The 21096-nt window shown below is 40.2% G+C and overlaps 1 protein-coding gene across 1 annotated transcript in view; it reads left to right on the plus strand.

Moving 5' to 3' along the window:
• Nucleotides 1-2203: 2203 nt before the first annotated feature.
• The window catches only part of Gprk1 (G protein-coupled receptor kinase 1), a 219458-nt gene continuing 200565 nt past the window's right edge, over nucleotides 2204-21096 (plus strand). The window contains exon 1 of the mRNA XM_080275484.1: nucleotides 2204-2332. Coding sequence (XP_080131610.1) covers nucleotides 2220-2332 — 113 coding nt within the window. The 5' untranslated portion in view covers nucleotides 2204-2219. The remainder of the gene's footprint in view (nucleotides 2333-21096) is intronic.

Raw genomic sequence — 21096 nt, forward strand, 5'->3', positions numbered from 1 at the left:
CGTCTCATTAAAAAAAAAAAATCTGTAACAATTGAATTTGAACTGCTGCAAGGCGACTGAACCTAAATAACCTAAAATTTGGAACCTAAATGCCCTAAAACTTCCCTAAAACTTGTGGCTATAGATCTGAACGGGTCAAAATTGATGTAACGGAATTGGAGAAAACCTGCAGTGACCTTGGCGAACCTGATACGCTCCTGCCTTGCCTGACTGGTTGGCTGGTTGATACGAAATATACGTTATCGGACTGAAGGGGTTTATTCAGTGGCATAGGGGGCTTCGTTGTACCTTTTCCTTAGCGATTTATCCTCTCTCTCTCTCTCTCTCTCTCTTCCTTGGCGATTTATTTTCCCGTGTAACCTCCTCTTGTGTTATTCAGATGTTTATATCAACGTATTTTTCACCATTAACATACAAAAATTATTATAGTAACCCCTTAAATCCTGGGGGAAGTCTTTTTATTCATTCTTATGCTTACAGACGATTTTCTTCAGCTTACGAAAGGTCTCTTGTATTGGTAGGCTTATTATAATCTATCTAACCCCTCTAGTAAAAATAAAGTATATCTGAAAATAAAATCGTTCGGAGATAGCAAGAATTAAATAAAAAAAAATCCCGGGGCTGTGTGGATTAAGGTGTAATATGCTAAAATAAATCGTTGAGGAAGGGGTTTTACGAAATCTAAGCGGACGAGGTTATGAACAAACTCATAAACGTTATTATTATTACTGTTATTATTATTATTATTATTATTATGGCGGCAGTTGTCAAAATTTGTCTTCCGTGCTCTACGCTCCCTAGAGGCCAGATTTAAAAATATTCTTACAATATTTCTGTTGAAACGGTTTTTAGGATGGACAGGAAAAGTTTAAAATGTTACTATGTTTCTTGTTCTTCCTGATTATAAGTTTGTAAGGCCCATAGGTAAGGAGGCTCCCTAACACCTCTTCTTTAGCGATTTATTATAGGATATGGTCATTTAACATCCTTTTGCACGTTATTTATGCAGACTATGACGATGTTAGAAGGATAGATACAACGCAGAATGGAACAGGAACGTGTAATAAGCGAAATAAATTGCTTAGGAAAAGGTGTTAGGGCCCTTCCTTAACCGATGAGAATACCAGCCTCTCATCCCATATTCACAAACAAGCTTACGATGATAACCTGTTGTGATTCACAAGTGTTTTTGTGGGAAGAACAGAAAGAAAATGGGAATTAGATTTGGACTCTCTTACTTCTGGAAAAACGAACCTTTTCAATTAAGCCAGGAAATTGATTGTAAGTTTGTTTATGAATCCGGGTCAAGTACTTTCTTAAATTCCTTTCTCCTGCTTCCTTCCTCCTACACCTTCGCGTTATTATAAAGTAATGAATATAAACAACAACGTGAAACTTTGAAAATGAGTTTGTTGGCATACATCCACGCCTTTAATTATCCCACGAATGTACTGCTGAAAATGATCGGGTAGAGAGGTTAAAAAATGAATGAAAACTGGGGTAGAGTGAAGTAGGGGTGAGAGAGCGATATCCAACAGGTGAGGAAGAGGAGTAAGGAGGTTGACAGAAATCAGCTGATCTGTCGTCTGCTCATCCTGCTTATTTAGCCTCCCATATCCAGCTCTGCATTTCTTCTTAGGATTCCGACTGCAAAGAAATGTATATATCATACCATTAACCCTGCCCTGTTCCGAGAAAATGTAACACCACGACCTGCAGTACGGGGAAAATATTGGAAAAACAAACTCGGTGCTGCTGGGCGGCTCCCTTGCGTCTGCGCTAATGGATGTGGCTGATTATTCCCACCCATTATCAGCTGGAGGTGTTCAGTGGGAAATATATGTATCTTAGATTTATACACAACTTTTTAGATTATGAATGAAGGTGTAGAACAGGGAAATGGAACTAAATGGGGATAAATGGAGGCACAAGGTAAAATATAGCGACTTTTGGCAAGCACGCAGCTGCTCTTCCCTCGAGCTGCCCTCTTGTTTACAGTGTTGGTCTGAGCGTCGTGGAGGGAGGGTATACGCGCCGTAAAAGTGAATATCTCAGTATAATGTGGCAATATCACCCGAAAATTCCCCAAAATGTGATGTCTGATACGATGCTGGTGTTGGCCAAATAAAGTCCTTGTGTTTTACCGTTCGGGGGGCGGCCTGGTGATCTGTTTTGTTAATTTTGTGTAGTTGTGGAACCTAAATAAGACAAGAGGCAAGATGGCCGACCTAGAAGCAGTGTTGGCCGATGTGAGTTATTTAATGGCCATGGAAAAGAGTAAGGCCACCCCAGCGGCCAGGGCCAGCAAGAAGATTGTACTACCAGATCCGAGGTAGGTAAGGGTGAGGCAAGGAGGCAGGCAGGGCGAGGGAAAATGGGGTTAGTGAGGCGGGCAGGGAGGTAGGTACACAGGGGGGTGAGTGAGGCAGGGTGATGTAGGCTGGAGTGAGGCAGGGGTGCAAGGTGAGAGACTGTAGGTAAGGGTCACCACACCGTCTTTTTAACACTGAGATATACACCTTATGTCTGTGTTCTGAAAAAAAAAACATCATTTTAAAACTTCATCCGTATTCGCATTTTACGTTTTGAAGAGACGTGGAAAAAATAAGTAGAAAATTTGATAAATGCTGGTAGTTTATACCATTATAATTATGCCCATTAGGAGTGAATCCTTTATTACTACAAAAAGTCTTATTAAAAATTCATATAAGGTATCTTTTGAATAAATATGAATAATAGTTAGTGAAGACAGGTAAGGGTTATAACAAGTTCTTTTTTAACACTAATAATTATATACGTCCATTCAAATAATAATAATAATAATAATAGTAATGATAATAATAAATGTCACTCCATACCTGTGACTTAGTGCTGCTGGTTGAAGAGATGAGAAAATTAATGCCAAAAATTGTTACAAGTCCACTTTCTGTATAGTACCATCATCAAGTTCCATTTTACATCAGGAACTGTACAACAAGTAAATACCGGTAGTCAAAAAAATCTGAATAATAAAGCTCAGTACAGAGGGAAATCCATGGAGTCCCACGTATAGTGTTTGAAGAAGTGGCCAAGTAATCATCATCATCATCATCATAATAATAATAATAATAATAATAAGATGGAACAGCGAAATTTATAACTAACCTTGTTTAACACTGAAAATTAAATCTATCAGTATACTACAAACTCTTAATAAATCCGAATCTATTTACAAATCCACAAAGACTATGAATATGTACAGCAAAATCAGTGAAAATCATAGCTAATACCATAGAGAATATACTGCATGTTTTTCACTACATTGGCTCTGTATTTCACCTTAATAGCATCACATTTCTCTTCGGAAGATCTCTAGCCAATATTTTAAAAGCTTTTGCTGTTTGAAAATTAGGGAAATAAAATAATAAAAGTCATACTGCCCTTATTGAGTGAGAATTACACTTTCAGTCCCGCTTTTCAAAAATAAATGTGTACGTAAATGTTTAAACAGAATCTATATGACACTGAAACTGAAAAATTACCGTACTGTACACGAAATCGTTAAGTGTTCATTTTAATACCAGTACTATTAAGCTGTATTTTTAACTTAAGAAATACACCATACAGTACGCTTGTATAAAATAAATAAATAAATAACCCATTGCATGTTTGTACACCATTTTGAAGAAGTTGGAAGGTACAGAAATGAAGTAGTTACCTTCATCAATCCCTTCATTGTCCATATCATTTTATTCATGCTACTACTGGGCGATTTTATTGTACTTAGGAAAACCGTCTTGTGTGGAGAGTAAGGGGGTTAATTAAATCAGTATCTAATCCCCACTAGATCAGAAAAATCCCTCGAGCTGAGTAAAATCGTCTGGCAGCATCGGTAGCAGGGAAATAGGGCTTAGAAACGACGTCCTCGGTGTGAAGGGGTTAAAAGCCATCGTTCATTTAAATGTCAGCGCTGAACCAAAATCTCATTAGTAAAAGAAGTAGATAAAACAGGAATTCAGTTCTTGTTTTGCCTGTGACGTGCCAATAATATCAGTCTATTTTTAACCCGTTTAGCTTTTATTTTATTTATTTATTTATTTCTAGATGATTTTATTCAGCTTAGGATATACCTCTTCTCTCACTTAGAGATAGGGTTAATGAAGGCTGTATTTACACTCCTGGGAGACCTTTACAGAACAGAAAATCGTCTGGTAATAACAAATAAAATAAACAAGACGCCATCGGACTGAAGGGGCTAACAATACTTATTATACATGACGTGTAAACAAAATATACAATTCAGTCAATATTTTTACACCTGGTTTTTGAATAATTGAGGAGGAAAATAACAATAGTACCGTAATACATGAAAGTTAATCTATGAGAGAAGGGGGACGTGCAAGTTGCAGGGAGGGCAGCGAAATGGCAGGGGACAGGACGACGTGGAGGCGATCTGTTTGTGGCCACCCCGTATGGGATTAAGGCGCCTGACTATAGATAGATAGATCGTTAACAGGCTAGTATCGTATCAACCCTTTCAGTAGCTACAGTAACTGTGTGTGTATGTGTGTGTGTGTGTTTCTGCCAATTTCATTCAGCCATGGAGAGCCTCGTGATAAGGAGAGGGTTAAGTAAAGGTGTTATCTTACCTTCCACTTCGTATAAACTTAATGATGGAAAAAAACACCAGGAACCTACATAAAATCGTCAGGTGGTGGCAAGAATGAAATAGAAAACCGTCGTCGGGGTGAAGGGGTTGTTTCAAGGTCACACCAATGTCGGCCCATCAGAACCCGTCACGGTGTTTATCGCAGTCCAAACACCTGGGACGTCAAGTGATAAAACGATCCTGCTCACCTGTATGTTTAGGTAGGAAAAGAAACGGGGAAATATTGCACACCTGTCCTTGTTATCCCTTCAAATAAATAAAATAAAATACATATACTGGTACATACATACATCTCGAACGGATCTTCTGTTATCTTGTTTTTGTTTTTTCTTGGAGGGAACGATTTGCGGGCTCCTGGCCTTTGGTTCCTTCTTCCGTGCATAAAAAAGATATACATACATAGCCTACATACATGCGGTACATACATACATTAAAATAAATATTATGTAAGGTAGGTATGAAAAGAATGGATGGTAAATTATTCCATCGTCGTCCCCAGCAGATTAACAAAATAACGTGCCGCAGTTTTACCGGACACGAAGATTGGGTTTTGGAGGATGAATAACAGGGGTCGGTTTAGCCTATTGCACCTTGTCTTTCTCCTTCCTGCTAAAAATAATCTTACGTAGGCGTGGGGATTGAGGGTTATTGTGGCAGGTAGACGAAGACGATGGTCATTATTTTTGTACGAAATGTATGTGTATGTGTGTGTGTGTGTGTGTGTGTGTGTGTGTGTGTGTGGAAAACTTATATCTCAGAAAGTATTGATTGTAGAAGGAAAAGTTGTTATTAAATGTTGTCTAGAGTCAATTTGAGTTCACATGTCACACAACCAGCATTGGGAGTCATGCAGGATGGGTAGATAATAGTCAAGTTTCCATCTAACTATTATTACATTCTACCTGGTTCACGGATGACGGGTAGCCTTGTATTATTATTATTATTATTATTATTATTATTATTATTATTATTATTATTATTGCCCCAGTGTTCGGAGATGCGGGCCAGTTACCAATCCCTTCACCATGATGATTTCTATTCATTTATTTTTGGTGCAGCTGTTCATTCTGCCATCACACGATTATATTCAGATCAGGAAAGACCTCGTAGTGAATGGGTTGCTAAAGGCTGTATTTATGTTTGATTGTAGTAGGCTGTCAGGCCGTGTATGTGTTTACCAGTACCGTATAAATGAGTATGTGCGTTCATGTACCGGGGTCTGCGTGTATATATATGTACCGTATGTATGTATGTACCGTATATACCGTATGTACGAGTATGGGTCTGTATGAAATCCCACCAGTTCGACAACTCCAAAACTGTACGGTATATAATATAATTGTTTGACTAGGAGCAATAGAATTTAAAAAGACCCGTCCTCTGTCTGAAAGATCCAGTGAAGACTATAATTACGGTATTTATTTATTTTACTCTAATGATAACCCACTCAGAATAGGTTCAAAGCTCAATAAAGTCGCCTGGCAGTAGCAAGAACAAACTAAATTTCGTCCTCGTGGTGAGGGGGCTTGTATCGTATCGTGTCGTGTCGTTTATAAAGGCTCCGACATGCTTGCATGCGACGGCCATGATCACCTGATAGCGACTCTCCACGCTGCTCGATCTCCGGCACCCTGCCTATTCAGTCCCTTGTCCCAGAGGCCACACTCTATGACCTCGTCCCAGGTCTTTTTTGGTCTGTGTCTCGCAACCCTACCCTTGACGTTCACACTTTTCACCTTCCGTACCCAATTGTCATCCTGCATCCTGTCAACATGCTAAAACCAACACAAGCCAGCCCTCCTTATTATACCAGTCCAGTCCAGTCCCATCCTTCCTCTCAACTCTTCAGTCGTACCCAGCTCCCCCGCCCAAGCCTCGTATTCAAAGCTTTTGAAGGCAATATATACCGGTATATAAATATATCGTATATATAGCCTGTAGGCCACATACTGTATATATATATATATATATATATATATATATATATATATATATATATATATATATATATATGTTATAATATAGCCCATATATATATGTAGGTGTGTGTGTGTGTGTGTGTGTGTGTGTGTGTTCATTTTTTTATAATTGGGTGTCATTCAGACAGGCCATTATCTGTTGTTATTTCTGCCCAGTCTTCTGTTAATAGTATTCCGGTATTTTTTTCATCTTTGTATGATGTATATATTTCCATACCGTAATCCATTGGGCCAGCAGTTGCCCGTATATTTGTTGTATTGAACTGGCTGTCATTTCCTTCAGTCAGAAAACCATCATTTCCTTCGTTCAGACATGTCTGTCATGAAAATCATACCACGGCTGTATGTCACCTGCATTCCATACATTCCTACATCTGTTATTCATTCCATACATTCCCTCATCTATATATTATTCAGTCCATACATTCCTACATATAGCCATTATATATTTCGTACATCTTTCATTCCTTGCATATTTTTATCATTCATTTCATGCATAAGAGTAGTTTATATGTACACTATAATTCCTTCCATTCACTTATTCTTTATTCCCTTCATACATAGGACCACATATATAATTCATCCATACAGTTAGCATTCCTTTCATATCATACATCTATCATTCCTTCTGTATTTGTAACATTCCCTTTATAAATCTATCATGCATTCCATACATACATCTATCATTGCGTCCATACATACATCTATCATTGCTTCCATACGTGCATCTGGCATTCCTTCCATACATCTGTCATTCCTTCCATACATCTGTCATTCCGTCCATACAGACATTATCATTTCTTCCATACATACATCTATGATTCCTATACACCTGTCAATCCTTTCTGTACATCTATCATTCCTTCCATATATCTATCATTCCTTCCATCCATATATCTAGACCTATCATTCCTTCCATACATCCTTCATTCCTTCCATACATCATTCCTTTTAGGCTATACATCGATCATTCCTCTCATTTTATTCCTTCTATACATGTCATTCCCTTCATACATCTATCATTCTTCCCATACGGTACATTCATCTATAATTCTTACCATACATACGGTAAATCTATCATATATTCCAAACATACATCATTGAGTGTTAATCGTTCCATACATGCATCTATCATTCCCACTGTACAACCATCATTCCTTCCATATATATGTCTATCATTCCTATACATCTGTCATTCCTTCCCTACATCTATCATTCCTTCCATACATACATCTGTCATTCCTTCCATACATAGGCTACATCTATCATTCCTTCCATACATACATCTATCATTCCTTCCATACATCTGTCATTCTCTCCATACATCCATCTATCATTCCTTCCATACATACATCTATCATTCCTTCCCTACATCTGTCATTCCCTCCATACCTCTATCATTCCTTCCATACGGTGCATCTATCATTCCATCCATACATCTATTATTCCTTCCATACGGTACATCTGTCATTCATTCTACAGTATATATCTTTCATTCCGTCTGTACATCCGTCATTCCTTTTATATATGGCATTCCTTCCATATATGCATAGCTAACATCTATAATTTTTTACATTCATACCTCTCATTCCATTTAATCATCGTCTTCATCTACCAATTTTTACATTCATACAGGTAGATCTATAATTTCTACAATTTCTTCCGTCCAGACATCTCTATAATCTGCCATAATCCCTCCTCAGTATCTATCATTCTCTCATTTAGGCCTATCCAGCCAATAATCATCCTCACTATCTATCATTCCCTTCTCTCATATGTCCAGCCAGTCATTCTTTTTCATTTCTGCATCTATAATTCCCTCCATTCAGCCGTCTATCATTCTTTCCAGCCAGTTATTGATCTTAGGTACACTTCCTTTCTCAGATATATAATTTTGGGTAATCAAACGTTAGTATTTTATTTTTTTCTGTTCGTACCTTAACCCTCTGTCTGTGGAAGTGTGTTTGTTTTCTTTCTTGCTGACGATTCTCTCTCTCTCTCTCTCTCTCTCTCTCTCTCTCTCTCTCTCTCTCTCTCTCTCTCTCTCTCTCACCAGGGAGGCTCAATTTCCTGCTTCTATGAACGTCCCTCGGTTACATCCCTATCCCCCCTAATGAGGATGGTGGACTGCAGAAGTACTTAGGCCTGTAGTCCACTGAGTTCACATTCACCTGAGCTACTGCTACTACTACTGCTACTACTACTACTACTACTACTACTACTACTACTACTACTACTACTTCTTCTTCAACTTGGCCCAGTATTTTGTCCTTTCGTAACTTTGTTCATGGAGTTCAGTGGCAGAAAATAATGCTCCGGCGCTGCATCCTCCCCATAGCACTTCTTCGTGACTAGCATCATATTCTGTGGTTAAAAGTTAGAGTGGGAGTAGGCTAGTGGGTATTGTAGCTCCGGGTTTGTCTGAATGTGAACCCAGTGGACTGCAGGCTGAAATATTCCTCATCCTGCAGTTCACCATCCATCCTTCGGGGGATAGGGAGGGAGTAGAGGAACGTTTGTATAACCAGTCAGAGGGGCAGCCTGGCTATATCAGTGCCACCACGTGAAGGCGTCCCTCTCCATCACCGTAGAGTAAAAAGAGAATAGCAGTTATGAACAAGAAGTAAAAAGAGTGTAGCAGTTATAGAAAGAGAGTAAAAAGAGTACCGTATATATAGTACTGATAAAGAGATGCCATAGAGTGAAAAGAGGAAAGCAATTATAGAATAGAAATAAAGTAAAAAGAGTATATAGCAATGATGAAAAAGAGGCAGAGTAAAAAGCGTAAGGCAATTATGAAAGAGGTAAAGTAAAAAGAGTGCGGTATAGCAGTGATAAAGAAGAGTAAAAAGAGTATAACAGTGATGAAAAAGAGACAGAGTAAAAAGAGTATAGCAATTATAAGAGAGGTAAAGTAAAAAGAGAGTACGATATAGCAGGTGTAAAAAGAGGTCGTTGGAGTGAAGTGGTTAATCCTAATTCGAGAGGTTAATCCCGGGCTGCCTAGAATCCCGTGTCTGTGGCAGGAATAGGGACGAATTGAGGATAAGGGTACGGGGGTCCTTTTTGTACGGAGCGAAGTGATTATTATTCTTGAAGCGACCGAAGCCATAGAGGAGTGCGAGGTTATTAATAGGCCATTGTGTGTGTGTGTGTGTGTGTGTGTGTGTGTGTGTGTGTGTGTGTGAGAGAGAGAGAGAGAGAGATAGGGTGAAGGGAATGGTTGTGTGTGTGTGTGTGTGTGTGTGTGTGTGTGTGTGAGAGAGAGAGAGAGAGAGAGAGAGAGAGGGAATGGCTGTGTGTGTATGTGTGGTGTGTGTGTGTGTGTGTGTGTGTGTGTGTGTGAGAGAGAGAGAGAGAGAGAGAGAGAATAGCAACTTGTTATTAATAGGCCGTTGTGTGTGTATGTGTGTGAGAGAGAGAGAGAGAGAGAGAGAGAGAGGGAATGGCTGTGTGTGTGTGTGTGTGTGTGTGTGTGTTTGTGTGTGTGTGTGTGTGTGATTTTTTATTGCCCCCTTGGACTTAGAAGACTTCCTGGCACCACATAGCATTATATTTTTGTCTTTTTGTTTAATTTTTACCTAACGTACCTGCCATTACACCTTCCCCCTTTCTTTGTGATTACACCATATTGTCTGTTCCCTCCCTCCCCCCGTTTTTTTTCTTGGCTCAGGGAGGGTTTCGTATTGCTAATGAAGGTTTTATCAAGCCCTTGTTTATCCAGAAATCTCTAATGGACTTCATTATATCTCCGGAAATGAGTAAAGTTCAAAACAAGGGGTGGTCTTGAAGGGGAGAAAATTCTTAGGTTAGCTGTGGATATCTTTTTTGTTGTCATTACAGGCTTCTCTTAATTAGAGATATCGTAGTACCGGTAAGAGAATTAATTAAGAATATTAGCCTACCGTGTCGTGTGCAAAAATTGACAGGCGAGAAAGATGTGTGAGGCAGCTTCCCAAGGCCACGATTATCTGTCTGTATTTTTTTTATCTCTACTGCAGGAAATCACCAAAGGAGAGTGATGGACAGAATTAACCTTTGATCATGCTGGGGAAGTACGAATGAGTAAGGGTGTGAAAACGTTGTAAAGCCCATGTTTGTGTGTGTTAGAGTGTGTATGTCAGGGAGAGAGCCGACAGGGTGTGAAAATAAGTAAACACAGGAAAGGTCACACTATCAACAACCCCCAGTGTCCTCCACAGCCTGGTTCGAACCCTAGACTTAAGGCATGTGCATCAGGAGACGAGTACGCTGCCGACCGAGCCTCCCCAGTTCCTATACCCTGTTCACTCCAACTTGGCCTAAAATTACCATCTCAGCTTTGAATATTGAGGTGTAACAAGAGATTAACACAAGACTATGGTGCTGATCAGGAAGAATTATAATGGAAAGGATGTAAGGCCGTATTCTCGTCGGTTAAGGAAGCTCCCAAACACCTTTTCCTAAGCGATTTATTTTGCCGAGTGCACCATACTGTCTTATTCTGTGTTATATAAAGCCTTCTAACATCTCCATACTCTTCATAAATAACCTACCAAAGGATATTAACCAGCCATACCACCCCAAATGCTACTACTACTACTATACTACTACTACTACTACTAAATGGCTGAGGAAGCGGTGTTAGGTAGCTGCCTAGTATTGTCTCGTTCTGGCCTTGTGCTGCTAAAAGTATACTGCAGAAGGACGAAAATCTGGGCCAAGTTAAGGTGAAGAAACTATAGGCCTCGTGAACAGGAAATAAATACGGTGCCAGTAACATGGAGTCAACTAGAGAACACTTTGCTATGTGTCTTAGGTTTATATTAATTAGAATTGCTACTACACTGAGTTGATCCGTTTATATTCATCATTATGTGCCAAACTACACTGCCTTACCCTGACGACCTGGGATATGTAACTTGTCTTCTTGGAGCTTATCCCTACCTTCCCATAGCTGACCATACTTAACCTACCCTACCTTACCTTACCTTACCTTACCTTACCTTACCTTACCTTAACGTAACCAACCCCAGCCTTATATACCGTACCTAACCTGTTCGATCAAACCTATCCTTCTGTACCTCATCCTACCCTACTCCACCTCATCCTACCCTACCCTACCCTAATCTAACCTAACCTAACCTAACAATCTAACGTATCCTATCTTACCCTCGCCTAGCCTTCCGTACCCTATCCAGATCTAATGTACAGGCTGTATACCGTACCCAATCATGAAACTTGCCTAACTTCCCAAACTCAAAAGTACGGTAGTTTACCTTAACTTTTAATCCATCCTAACTTAATGTACCTTATTCTGACCTAACCTAACCTGCCCTGCCTTGTCCTACCCTGCCTTGCCTTAAGCCAATCTACCTATCCTACCCCTCCCACTCATACCTACTGTACCCCACCTTACCCTGCCCTGCCCTGTCCAACCTTACCCAATCCTACCCTACCCTACCCTACCCTACCCAATCCTACCCTACCCTACCCTACCCTACCCTACCCTACCCTACCCTACCCTACCCTACCCTTCCCTTCCCTTCCCTTCATGTCTAAGCTCGTCCTATTGCAACATAACCTTACTTGTGAAAGCTTTATTAAGGCAAAATTATGATATGCATGTAACGAAAAATATCTACCCGTATTCCTAGACAGCGTGGTAACAGTGATACCTAGTAATGTAAATATAATAAATCTTGTTCCTGTGATAAGCATTTGTGTTACATATTGCTATTAAAGATATTTCTGAGAATATTATAGTGGTGAAAAGGCTGAAGAATAGGAAGGCAGGTGATGTGGGTGAGGTTGTAATGATCAGATGTACTGGAGAGTGTATTGAACTGTTTGTGGGATGCTGCAAAGAGGATGCGAGGCGTTGTAGCAGTGATGTGGAGGAAGGCAGTGATTGTGTGTGTAAAGCTGAAGGGAGTGTGTGAAGAAATATCGTTGTGTGTTGTGGGTATGTGGAAGAAGATGTTTTGGTAAGAGGTGATAGGAGTGTTTGGTGAATGTAGAACAGTGTTTATTTTCACAAAGGAACATGCATTTAATTCCTTGTTGTATGTGGGTTTATGTTTGTGCATGAAGAGCAGAGGTGATGGGAGGATTATGCGCACACACACACACACACACACACACACACACACACACACACACACACACACTCTCTCTCTCTCTCTCTCTCTCTCTCTCTCTCCCCTACCTGCAAAACGAAAAAACAATGTATACATAAAACTGATCGATAATTTATGTGTATATATCATTTACAATCGTACCGTTTCCATTCACTGGTTATCGTATACCATATAACTTAGTGTTTTTTTATTTTTTTATTCTTAAGTACTATTACCATACAAATATTTCTTACGTCATTGAGCCCTTTTTTTAATATCTAACAAAAAAAAAATTCCATTAATAATACGGTATGAAGGTATGCATTATCACACATGTAAAGTTTTCGTCACCTTCACATCCTCAGTCCGGTGCAAGTTATGGTATTTACGACAGAGTTAATCATAAGTTCATTTGTACTCAGGCTGTTACGGGCTTATGAAACTTACCAGGTTTTTCCTACCACAGCATATCCAATATTCTGTTCACTTGGCCTAAAATTGTCATGAATGCTGAGCTGTAACACTTGATCAGCACTAGAATGTGATGCTTGTCACGAAGAAGAGCTACAGAGACTTGAGCCACAGTATTATCTTTTTCTGCCACTGAGCAACGTGAAATCAGCTACAAATGAAACTCTGGGCCAAATTTAAGTGAATGACGTATATTTACAGCAGAGACTACGAATTTCTCCCCAGGTTAAGTTCGGGCGTGGTAGTGGTAGGGCATGTGAGGAATAGATTCGTACAGTCAGCCAAAAAAGTATCGGGGTTATTCTGAAACAAGGACGAAGCGTTGTGATATTTGGGGCACCTTGTAATTATAACTGCAAATATTGTCCTTGGTAATTATTAGGACGCGGAATAGCAAAAACACGTCACATAATGGGGGGTATATTTTTTTGAGGCAGCGTGTTAATGGATTCGTGTGTCTGCAAAACTCGCTCATTTTTCACTACCATCGATCCCCAGGGTGTGGTACTTCTTTGGTTGATTGTACTGTAGTGGAGCAAGTATTTTATTCTTTTAATGCAAGGAAGAAGGAACCAAAGGCCAGGAGCCCGCAAACTGTTCCCCCCAAGAAAAAAACAAAAACAATACAAAAGAGAGCCAAATTCAAGATCCGTTCATTTCGAGATGCCTGGACACACTGCGTTTGAAAGACTGGAGATCATAGGAAGTAGGAAATACAGACAGAGGGAGACAGTAGCTAAAATACTGCTAGATGTGGACTGCGTAGATTCAAAGGTATCATTTCTCATCTCTATTTACCTGTAGGCATCCAAGGAGATAGGATTAGCCTACCTGAGACATTATCGATATGCCTCGTTTTGTATATCTAGCTTTATGGCAGTTTTGGGTGTCTAGAGGGACGGCTTCGTGTGGTGGCACCGATATGTTTTGGTGGCTTCTCTGCCTGGTTACACAAACATCCCTCATCTCCTTCCCTATCCCGGAAATTAAGATGATGGACTGCTGGAGAAGGGCTGATAATAGTCTGCAGTACACCGGGTTCACATTTCACATGAACCTAAGGCTATACTACTACTACTACTACTACGGTACTACTGCTACTGCTACTACCACCCCTGTTTTCGTCGTTAAAAAGGTCTCTGACACCTTTTCCCTAGCGAATTATTTTACGTTTTACACCTTATTGTCTTCCTCTGCGTTGTGTAAATTCTTCAACATCGCCTCACCTTACACAGATAACGTGCGAAAGGACATTAACCCGCCATATCTAAAAATAAATCGCTAAGGAATAGGTGCTAGGGAGACTCAGACACCAAGAAAAATAGCTTATACAAGGAGAGTGAATAGGCATTTTAAAAAGGACGTGATTGAGGCAGGGTCAAGTCAGGTAGGGCGATGATTAGGCCAGGTAAAGTGTGTAGGGTGATGAGGGCAGGTAGGGTGTGTAGGGTGATTAGGGTGTGTAGGGTGATGATTAGGATAGGTAAGATGTGTAGGGTGATGATTAGGGTAGGTAGGGTGTGTAGGGTGATGATTAAGGTAGGTAGGGTATGTAGGGTGTTGATTAGGGTAGGTAGGGTGTGTTAGGTGATGACGAGGGTAGGTAGGGTGTGTAGGGTGATGATTAGGGTAGGTAGGAAGTGTAGGGTGATGATTAAGGTGGGTAGGGTGTGTAGGGTGTTGATTAGGGTAGGTAGGGTGATGATGAGGATAGGTAGGGTGTGTAGGGTAGACTAAAGGAAACCCAGGCGACACGGAAAGTAGGGTGAGGCTGTGAATGTGAGAGTTTACGTCTGGTAGGGTGTGTAGGGTGATGATTATGGTAGGTAGGGTGATTAGGGCAGAGCACAGGGAATCCAGACTACACGGAAGCGAGGGTGAGGCTGTGAATGTGAGGCAGATGAGGGTGCAGGGTGATGAATTAAGGAAGGTAGGGTGATTAGGGCAGACCACAGGGAATCCAGACTACACGGAAGGTGGGGTGAGGCTGTGAATGTGCCGCAGATGAGGGTGTTTGACCTTCCCACCGCTATGTTGCTAGGAGAGGCGGCGGTGCGAACGGATGTAAAAAAAACACATACACTTTAAAGCGGGAATACACGCTGGTGGTGGCATTACGCTGATGACGACAGGTTCCCCGCGCCTTAAAGGGAAATTAAGGAGAAGGTATTGAGGCGTCTGGAGAGGTTGTATAAAAGCCTGTTGAATTTAAAGATGCAGGGGTATAGGAGCGTTGAGAGAGATATCTATATAACGTTCGTGTTTTGTGAGGCTCAGTTGCTAGTGTCTACCCTTCTTCATGACCCGTTTTCTACTCCCACTGCCGCCACGCCCACACCAGCAGACTGAGGGCTATTGACTGGCTTATATGTGCATACGTAGGCCAATAGGAACTTATTTACACTGCTATTAGGTTTATAAAGTGGGTTACATGTTCATAGACGTATAAGTGTATAAAAAGTCTTAGCCACTACGTAAATATAAGGACTATAGAGAAAATTCATAAATAGGCAGAATTTGGGTATGGAATTTACACGCACACACACACACACACACACACACACACACACACACACACACACACACACACACACACAGTCTCTCTCTCTCTCTCTCTCTCTCTCTCTCTCTCTCTATGTATGTATGTATGCAAATTATTCATAAGTAGGATATCAGTTATACATATTCATACACTAGACAACTCTCTCTCTCTCTCTCTCTCTCTCTCTCTCTCTCTCTCACACACACACACACACACACACACACACACACACACACACACACACACACACACACACACCAAGCTACGAGGTCTGCCTGTAATCTAGTCAGCTGTTATCATTTATTTTTTATCATTTATCTCTCGTTCTTTGTTATTTTTCGCCCTGTTATTGGAGTGGCGTAACAGTTCACCCACCTGGGCTTCCATGACTCACTCTCAGCTGAATAAAATCGTCTGGTGGCAGCTGCAGTGGAGTAAATGAGCTGTCCCGTCCATCAGAGGGTTAATAGTGCTACCAATATTGATTCTCCTGCTCCTTTAGCTCGCCCAGTTGAATAAAATCGTCTGGCGTTAGGTGGAAAGACAACCAGAGTTCCCCCAGTCGTGAGAGGGTTAATCGCAGTAGTAGTGTCGCTCCACAGGTCTGGGGATGAGCCACAGCTGAAGGAAATCCCCAGTCTTTACCCGAGACAAAATAAAAAACCGTCTGGTCTCAAGTGGAATAGGCTACTAGAGTTATCCTGATTCTTAGGGGATTAATCGCAGCAGTAGTGACGCTTCGTAGGTCTAGGGATAAGTCTCAGCTGAAGGAAATCCCCAGTCTTTACCCGAGACAAAATAAAAAACCGTCTGGTCTCAAGTGGAATAGGCTACCAGAGTTACCCTGATTCTGAGGGGGTTAATCGCAGCAGTAGTGACGCTTCGTAGGCCTAGGGATGACTCTCAGCTGAAGGAAATCGTCTGTCTGAAGCAAAACTAAAGATGTTCCGTTCCTGTTAATATGGCCTTTTCCCCTTAATTTCACAAACCATTGCTCTGTTATTATTTATAGTGCGAACCAGACGATTTTATTCAGCTGACGGTTTAGTGGTGGAGGGGTTGATAATGACTCGTACCGTATATATAGTGTGATGTGTTAACCCTTTCCATCCAATAACGTTATGTTGCGTTCTTGGCATGTCCAGACGATTTTATTCAGCTGACGGTTTAGTGGTGGAGGGGTTGATGAAGACCTGTGTAGTGTGATGTGTTACCCCTTCCATCCAATTACGTTATTATGTTGCATTCTTGGCATGTCCAGACGATTTTATTCAGCTTGCGGTTTAGTGGTGGAGGGGTTGATGATGAAGACATGTATAGTGTGATGTGTTAACCCTTCCATTCAGTGACGTTATTATGTTGCGTTCTTGGCATGTCCAGACGATTTTATTCAGCTGACGGCTTAGTGATGAAGGGGTTGATGAAGACTCTATCAAGACCTAAACACCCGGTGGAAAAATCTCCCCAAAGCTGAATAAAATCGTCTGTATCGACCGGGAGTGAAATATAGCATGGTATAAAGTTGTCATATTGAAGTTTCTTTTTTTAATGCAAGGAAGAAGGAACCCAAGGCCAGGAGCCCGCAAACCGTTCCTTCCAAGAAAAAAAAATGCAAGAGAGAGCCAAATTCAAGATCCGTTCATTTCGAGATGCCTGGACACACTGCGTTAGAAAGACTGGAGATCATAGGAAGCAGGAAATACAGACAGAGGGAGACAGTTCCAGAGTTGATTTATTTTGTTGCATAGCCTATTTAGCCAGCGTGACATCTATAACTAGGCTACTTGTTCTGCTCCCGTAGCCTGCGTGCTTTTACTCCTTCACGCCGATGACCCGCCGTGTAGTGATGATGATGATGATAGTCGTAATGATATGCTAATAACGAAACTGATGATGATGATGGTGGTGGTGGTGGTGGTGGTGGTGGTGGTGGTGGTGATAATGTGGAGAGAAATATTGATGATGATGTGGACAAAAATAATGATGATGATGGTGATGATGATGATGGTGGTGGTGATAATGACAATAATGGAGAAGAAGAGGTTGATGGTGATGATTATGATGATGATGATGATAGTGATGGTGATGATGTAGACAAAGAGAATGAAGAAGAGGAAGTTGATGGTGGTGATGATGATGATGATGGTGATAATGTAGACAGAAATAGTGAAGAAGAAGATGATGATGATGACGATAATGATGATGCTGATGATGGTGGTGGTGATTATGTAGACAAAGAGAATGAAGAAGTAGGTGATGATGATAATGATGATGATGATTACGACGATAGATAGCCACATAAATAGATAACTCATTCATTCTCCACTATATAGACTTTAATGACAATGTGATAGAACGTGACAGATCTGGTGCAAACTGACTAACGTACAGGGTAGCCAAAAGTTACTAAATCTTTTCATACCGTTGATGTAGAGATTGCCGTGGAGGGTGTGTTGGGCTGGGAAGTGGGGTTAGGATGGTGGTGGTGATTGTGGTGGTGGTGGTGATGATGATGATGATGATGATGATGATGATGATGCTATCCTCCTCCTCCTCCTCCACATCATCATCATCATCGTCAGTCATTATTGTTATTATTATTATTATTATTATTATTGTTGTTGTTGTTGTTATTAAGTTAGTTGATTGTGGTGGTGATAATAATAATTTCACAACTCATAGTCCATTCCTATTTTTAACAGTAATATGCGGGAAGCTAATATAACGAAGTAACGGTAGCTGATAATGGTAACACATAAACTGATATTGGTGCAGGTAAATATAAAAAATAAATGATAACCAGAAGCTGATAATCTCCTCATGATATACAGATTACGGGATAAAAGTAATGTTCCGGTGTTGTTGGGAAATTGGGTTAGATAAATGGTGATGGTGGTGGTGATGATGATGATGATGATGATGATGATGATAATTATTACTATACTTGTATTAGTCTATGATTTTGGGTGTGTTGGTGTAGGCTATATATATTCAGTTATGATGATGATGATGGTGATTACCGGTACTATTATTATTATTATTATATTATTATTATTATTATTATTACTATTATTATTATTATTATTATTATTATTATTATTATTATTACAGTATTACAATTACGGGAATTTTTATTATTATTATTATTATTATTACTGTATCACAATTACGGGGATTATTATTATTATTATTATTATTATTATTATTATTATTACCCATAGTTATTTGGAAAGGACCTCTATTATTAATGAGGCTAATTAAGCTTTTGAAACTCCTTCACATCGAGGATATAATAAACCTCTAATCCTGTAATAAAAACTCACAGGCCTACATTCTCGTCAGGTAAGGAAGCTCCCTAGCACCTATTCCTTAGCGATTTATTTTTTGGATATGGCTGGTTAATATCAGTGTGTATGTTATCTGTGCTGAATATGGTGGTATTTGAATGATTTAAATGACACGGAAGTGGAGAGTATGGCGTAATAAGCAAAATAAATCGCTTAGGAAGAGGTGTTAGGGAGCGTACTTAATCATAAATCGCTTAGGAAGAGGTGTTAGGGAGATTCCTTAACCATACCATAAATCGCATAGGAAAAGGTGTGAGGGAGCTTCCTTAACCCTAAATCGCTTAGGAAGAGGTGTTAGGCGGCATCCTTAATCATAAATCGCTTAGGAAGAGGTGTTAGGGAGCTTCCTTAATCATAAATCGCAGAGGAAGAGGTGTTAGGGAGCTTCCTTAACCATAAATCGCTCAGGAAGAGGTGTTAGGGAACTTAAACGTCGAGGATACGGACCTAAATTCTCTGGACGTAAGCCTTTGCAATTCCATCATAACCTGTTAACCAAAAATTTTACCTGTCACTCAAAATCTACATTAATATCACCAAGCCTCAGTCCCAGTGGCAATATCCTGTAGCAAGGCAGCTGATAATAATGATAATAATAATAATAATGATAATAATAATAATAATAATAATAATAAAATCTTCTATGACTAGGATACTCGCCATTATTGCGGTTTTGATATATATATATATTTTTTTTAAGATTTTGTACCGTATTTATTTTTGTTTTGAGGGGGGGGGCAAATTTTCGTGCTGTCTTGTATATAATTTTTGTACTGAGCACTAAGTTTGATTTTCTTTGTTGTTTTTTTTTTTTCCCATTTTTCATTTTCTTTTCTTTCCCTTTCTTTTTTTATTTCTTCCCTTCGTTCACTCCTTTTGTCTTTCTGTCTTTTTTCATTCTTTTGTTCTTTCTTGCCTTCCTTCCTTTCCTTCCATCCTTCCTTCCTTCCTTCTTTCCTTCCATCCTTCCTTCCTTCCTTCTTTCCTTCCATCCTTCCTTCCTTCCTTCCTTTCATTCTTTCTTTCTCTCTTCCCTTCCTTCCATTCCTTCTTTTTTCTATACCAGAACCTAACAACCCATTCTTTCATTCTTTCTTTCTTTCTTTCCTTCCTTCCTTCCTTCCTTCCTTCCTTCCTTCCATCTCTTCCTTCTGTAACCTACCATAACCCATTCTGTCCTAACCTAACCTAACATCTTGACCTAACTAACAAACCGACCTGGCACTAAGAAAGCAAACCTAGCCGAACCTAACTTACACTTTCCTGGGTAAGAACAAGTGCAAACCCACGCCCACACCAGCAGCCTGAGCCATCCCCCAGCACGTAAGAAACAGCGATTTGAGTGTGTAGTGAAGCGCTATATTTGGACCATCCTTCACTTCACTTAGTACCATGGCAGTAAGAATGAGAGAGAGAGAGAGAGAGAGAGAGAGAGAGAGAGTGTAAATAAATGAACGTGGAGGCAGTGACTGTGTTTATAAAAGAAGAAAGTGTATTTAGATGGTATGGATAGAGAGAGAGAATGGATACTGGAAGGGTATGTGGTAGGAAAGGTGAGTGAATTAGAGAGAGAGAGAGAGAGGGAGAGTATTTAGATGATATTGAGTGAATGGATGTTAGATATGATGGTAAGAAAATGTAGCCTATGAGAGAGAGAGAGAGAGAGAGAGAGAGAGAGAGAGAGAGAGAGAGAGAGAGAGAGAGAGAGAGAGAGAGAAAGAGACCTATGTGTAGAATTTTGCACGTGAGATAGCCAGTTTTCGAAGGCGTGGGTTGTGTATGAGTAAATGAGATTGCATGGTATTGACAGTTCGCCACTCTCTCTCTCTCTCTCTCTCTCTCTCTCTCTCTCTCTCTCTCTCTCTCTCTCTCTCTCTCTCTCGGGGATTAACTCAAATGCACGTCCAATTTGTTTCTTTGCATTTTTTTCTGTAACTTGGCCCAGATTTTCGTCCTTCTGCAGCTTATTTCACGTAGCTCTGTGGCAGAAAGAGACAATGCTACGGCTCCA

This window comes from Coenobita brevimanus, chromosome 61 (genome assembly GCF_032717465.1).
Source record: "Coenobita brevimanus isolate Jiangsu-jjx chromosome 61, ASM3271746v2, whole genome shotgun sequence".
NCBI classification, from domain to species: domain Eukaryota; kingdom Metazoa; phylum Arthropoda; class Malacostraca; order Decapoda; family Coenobitidae; genus Coenobita; species Coenobita brevimanus.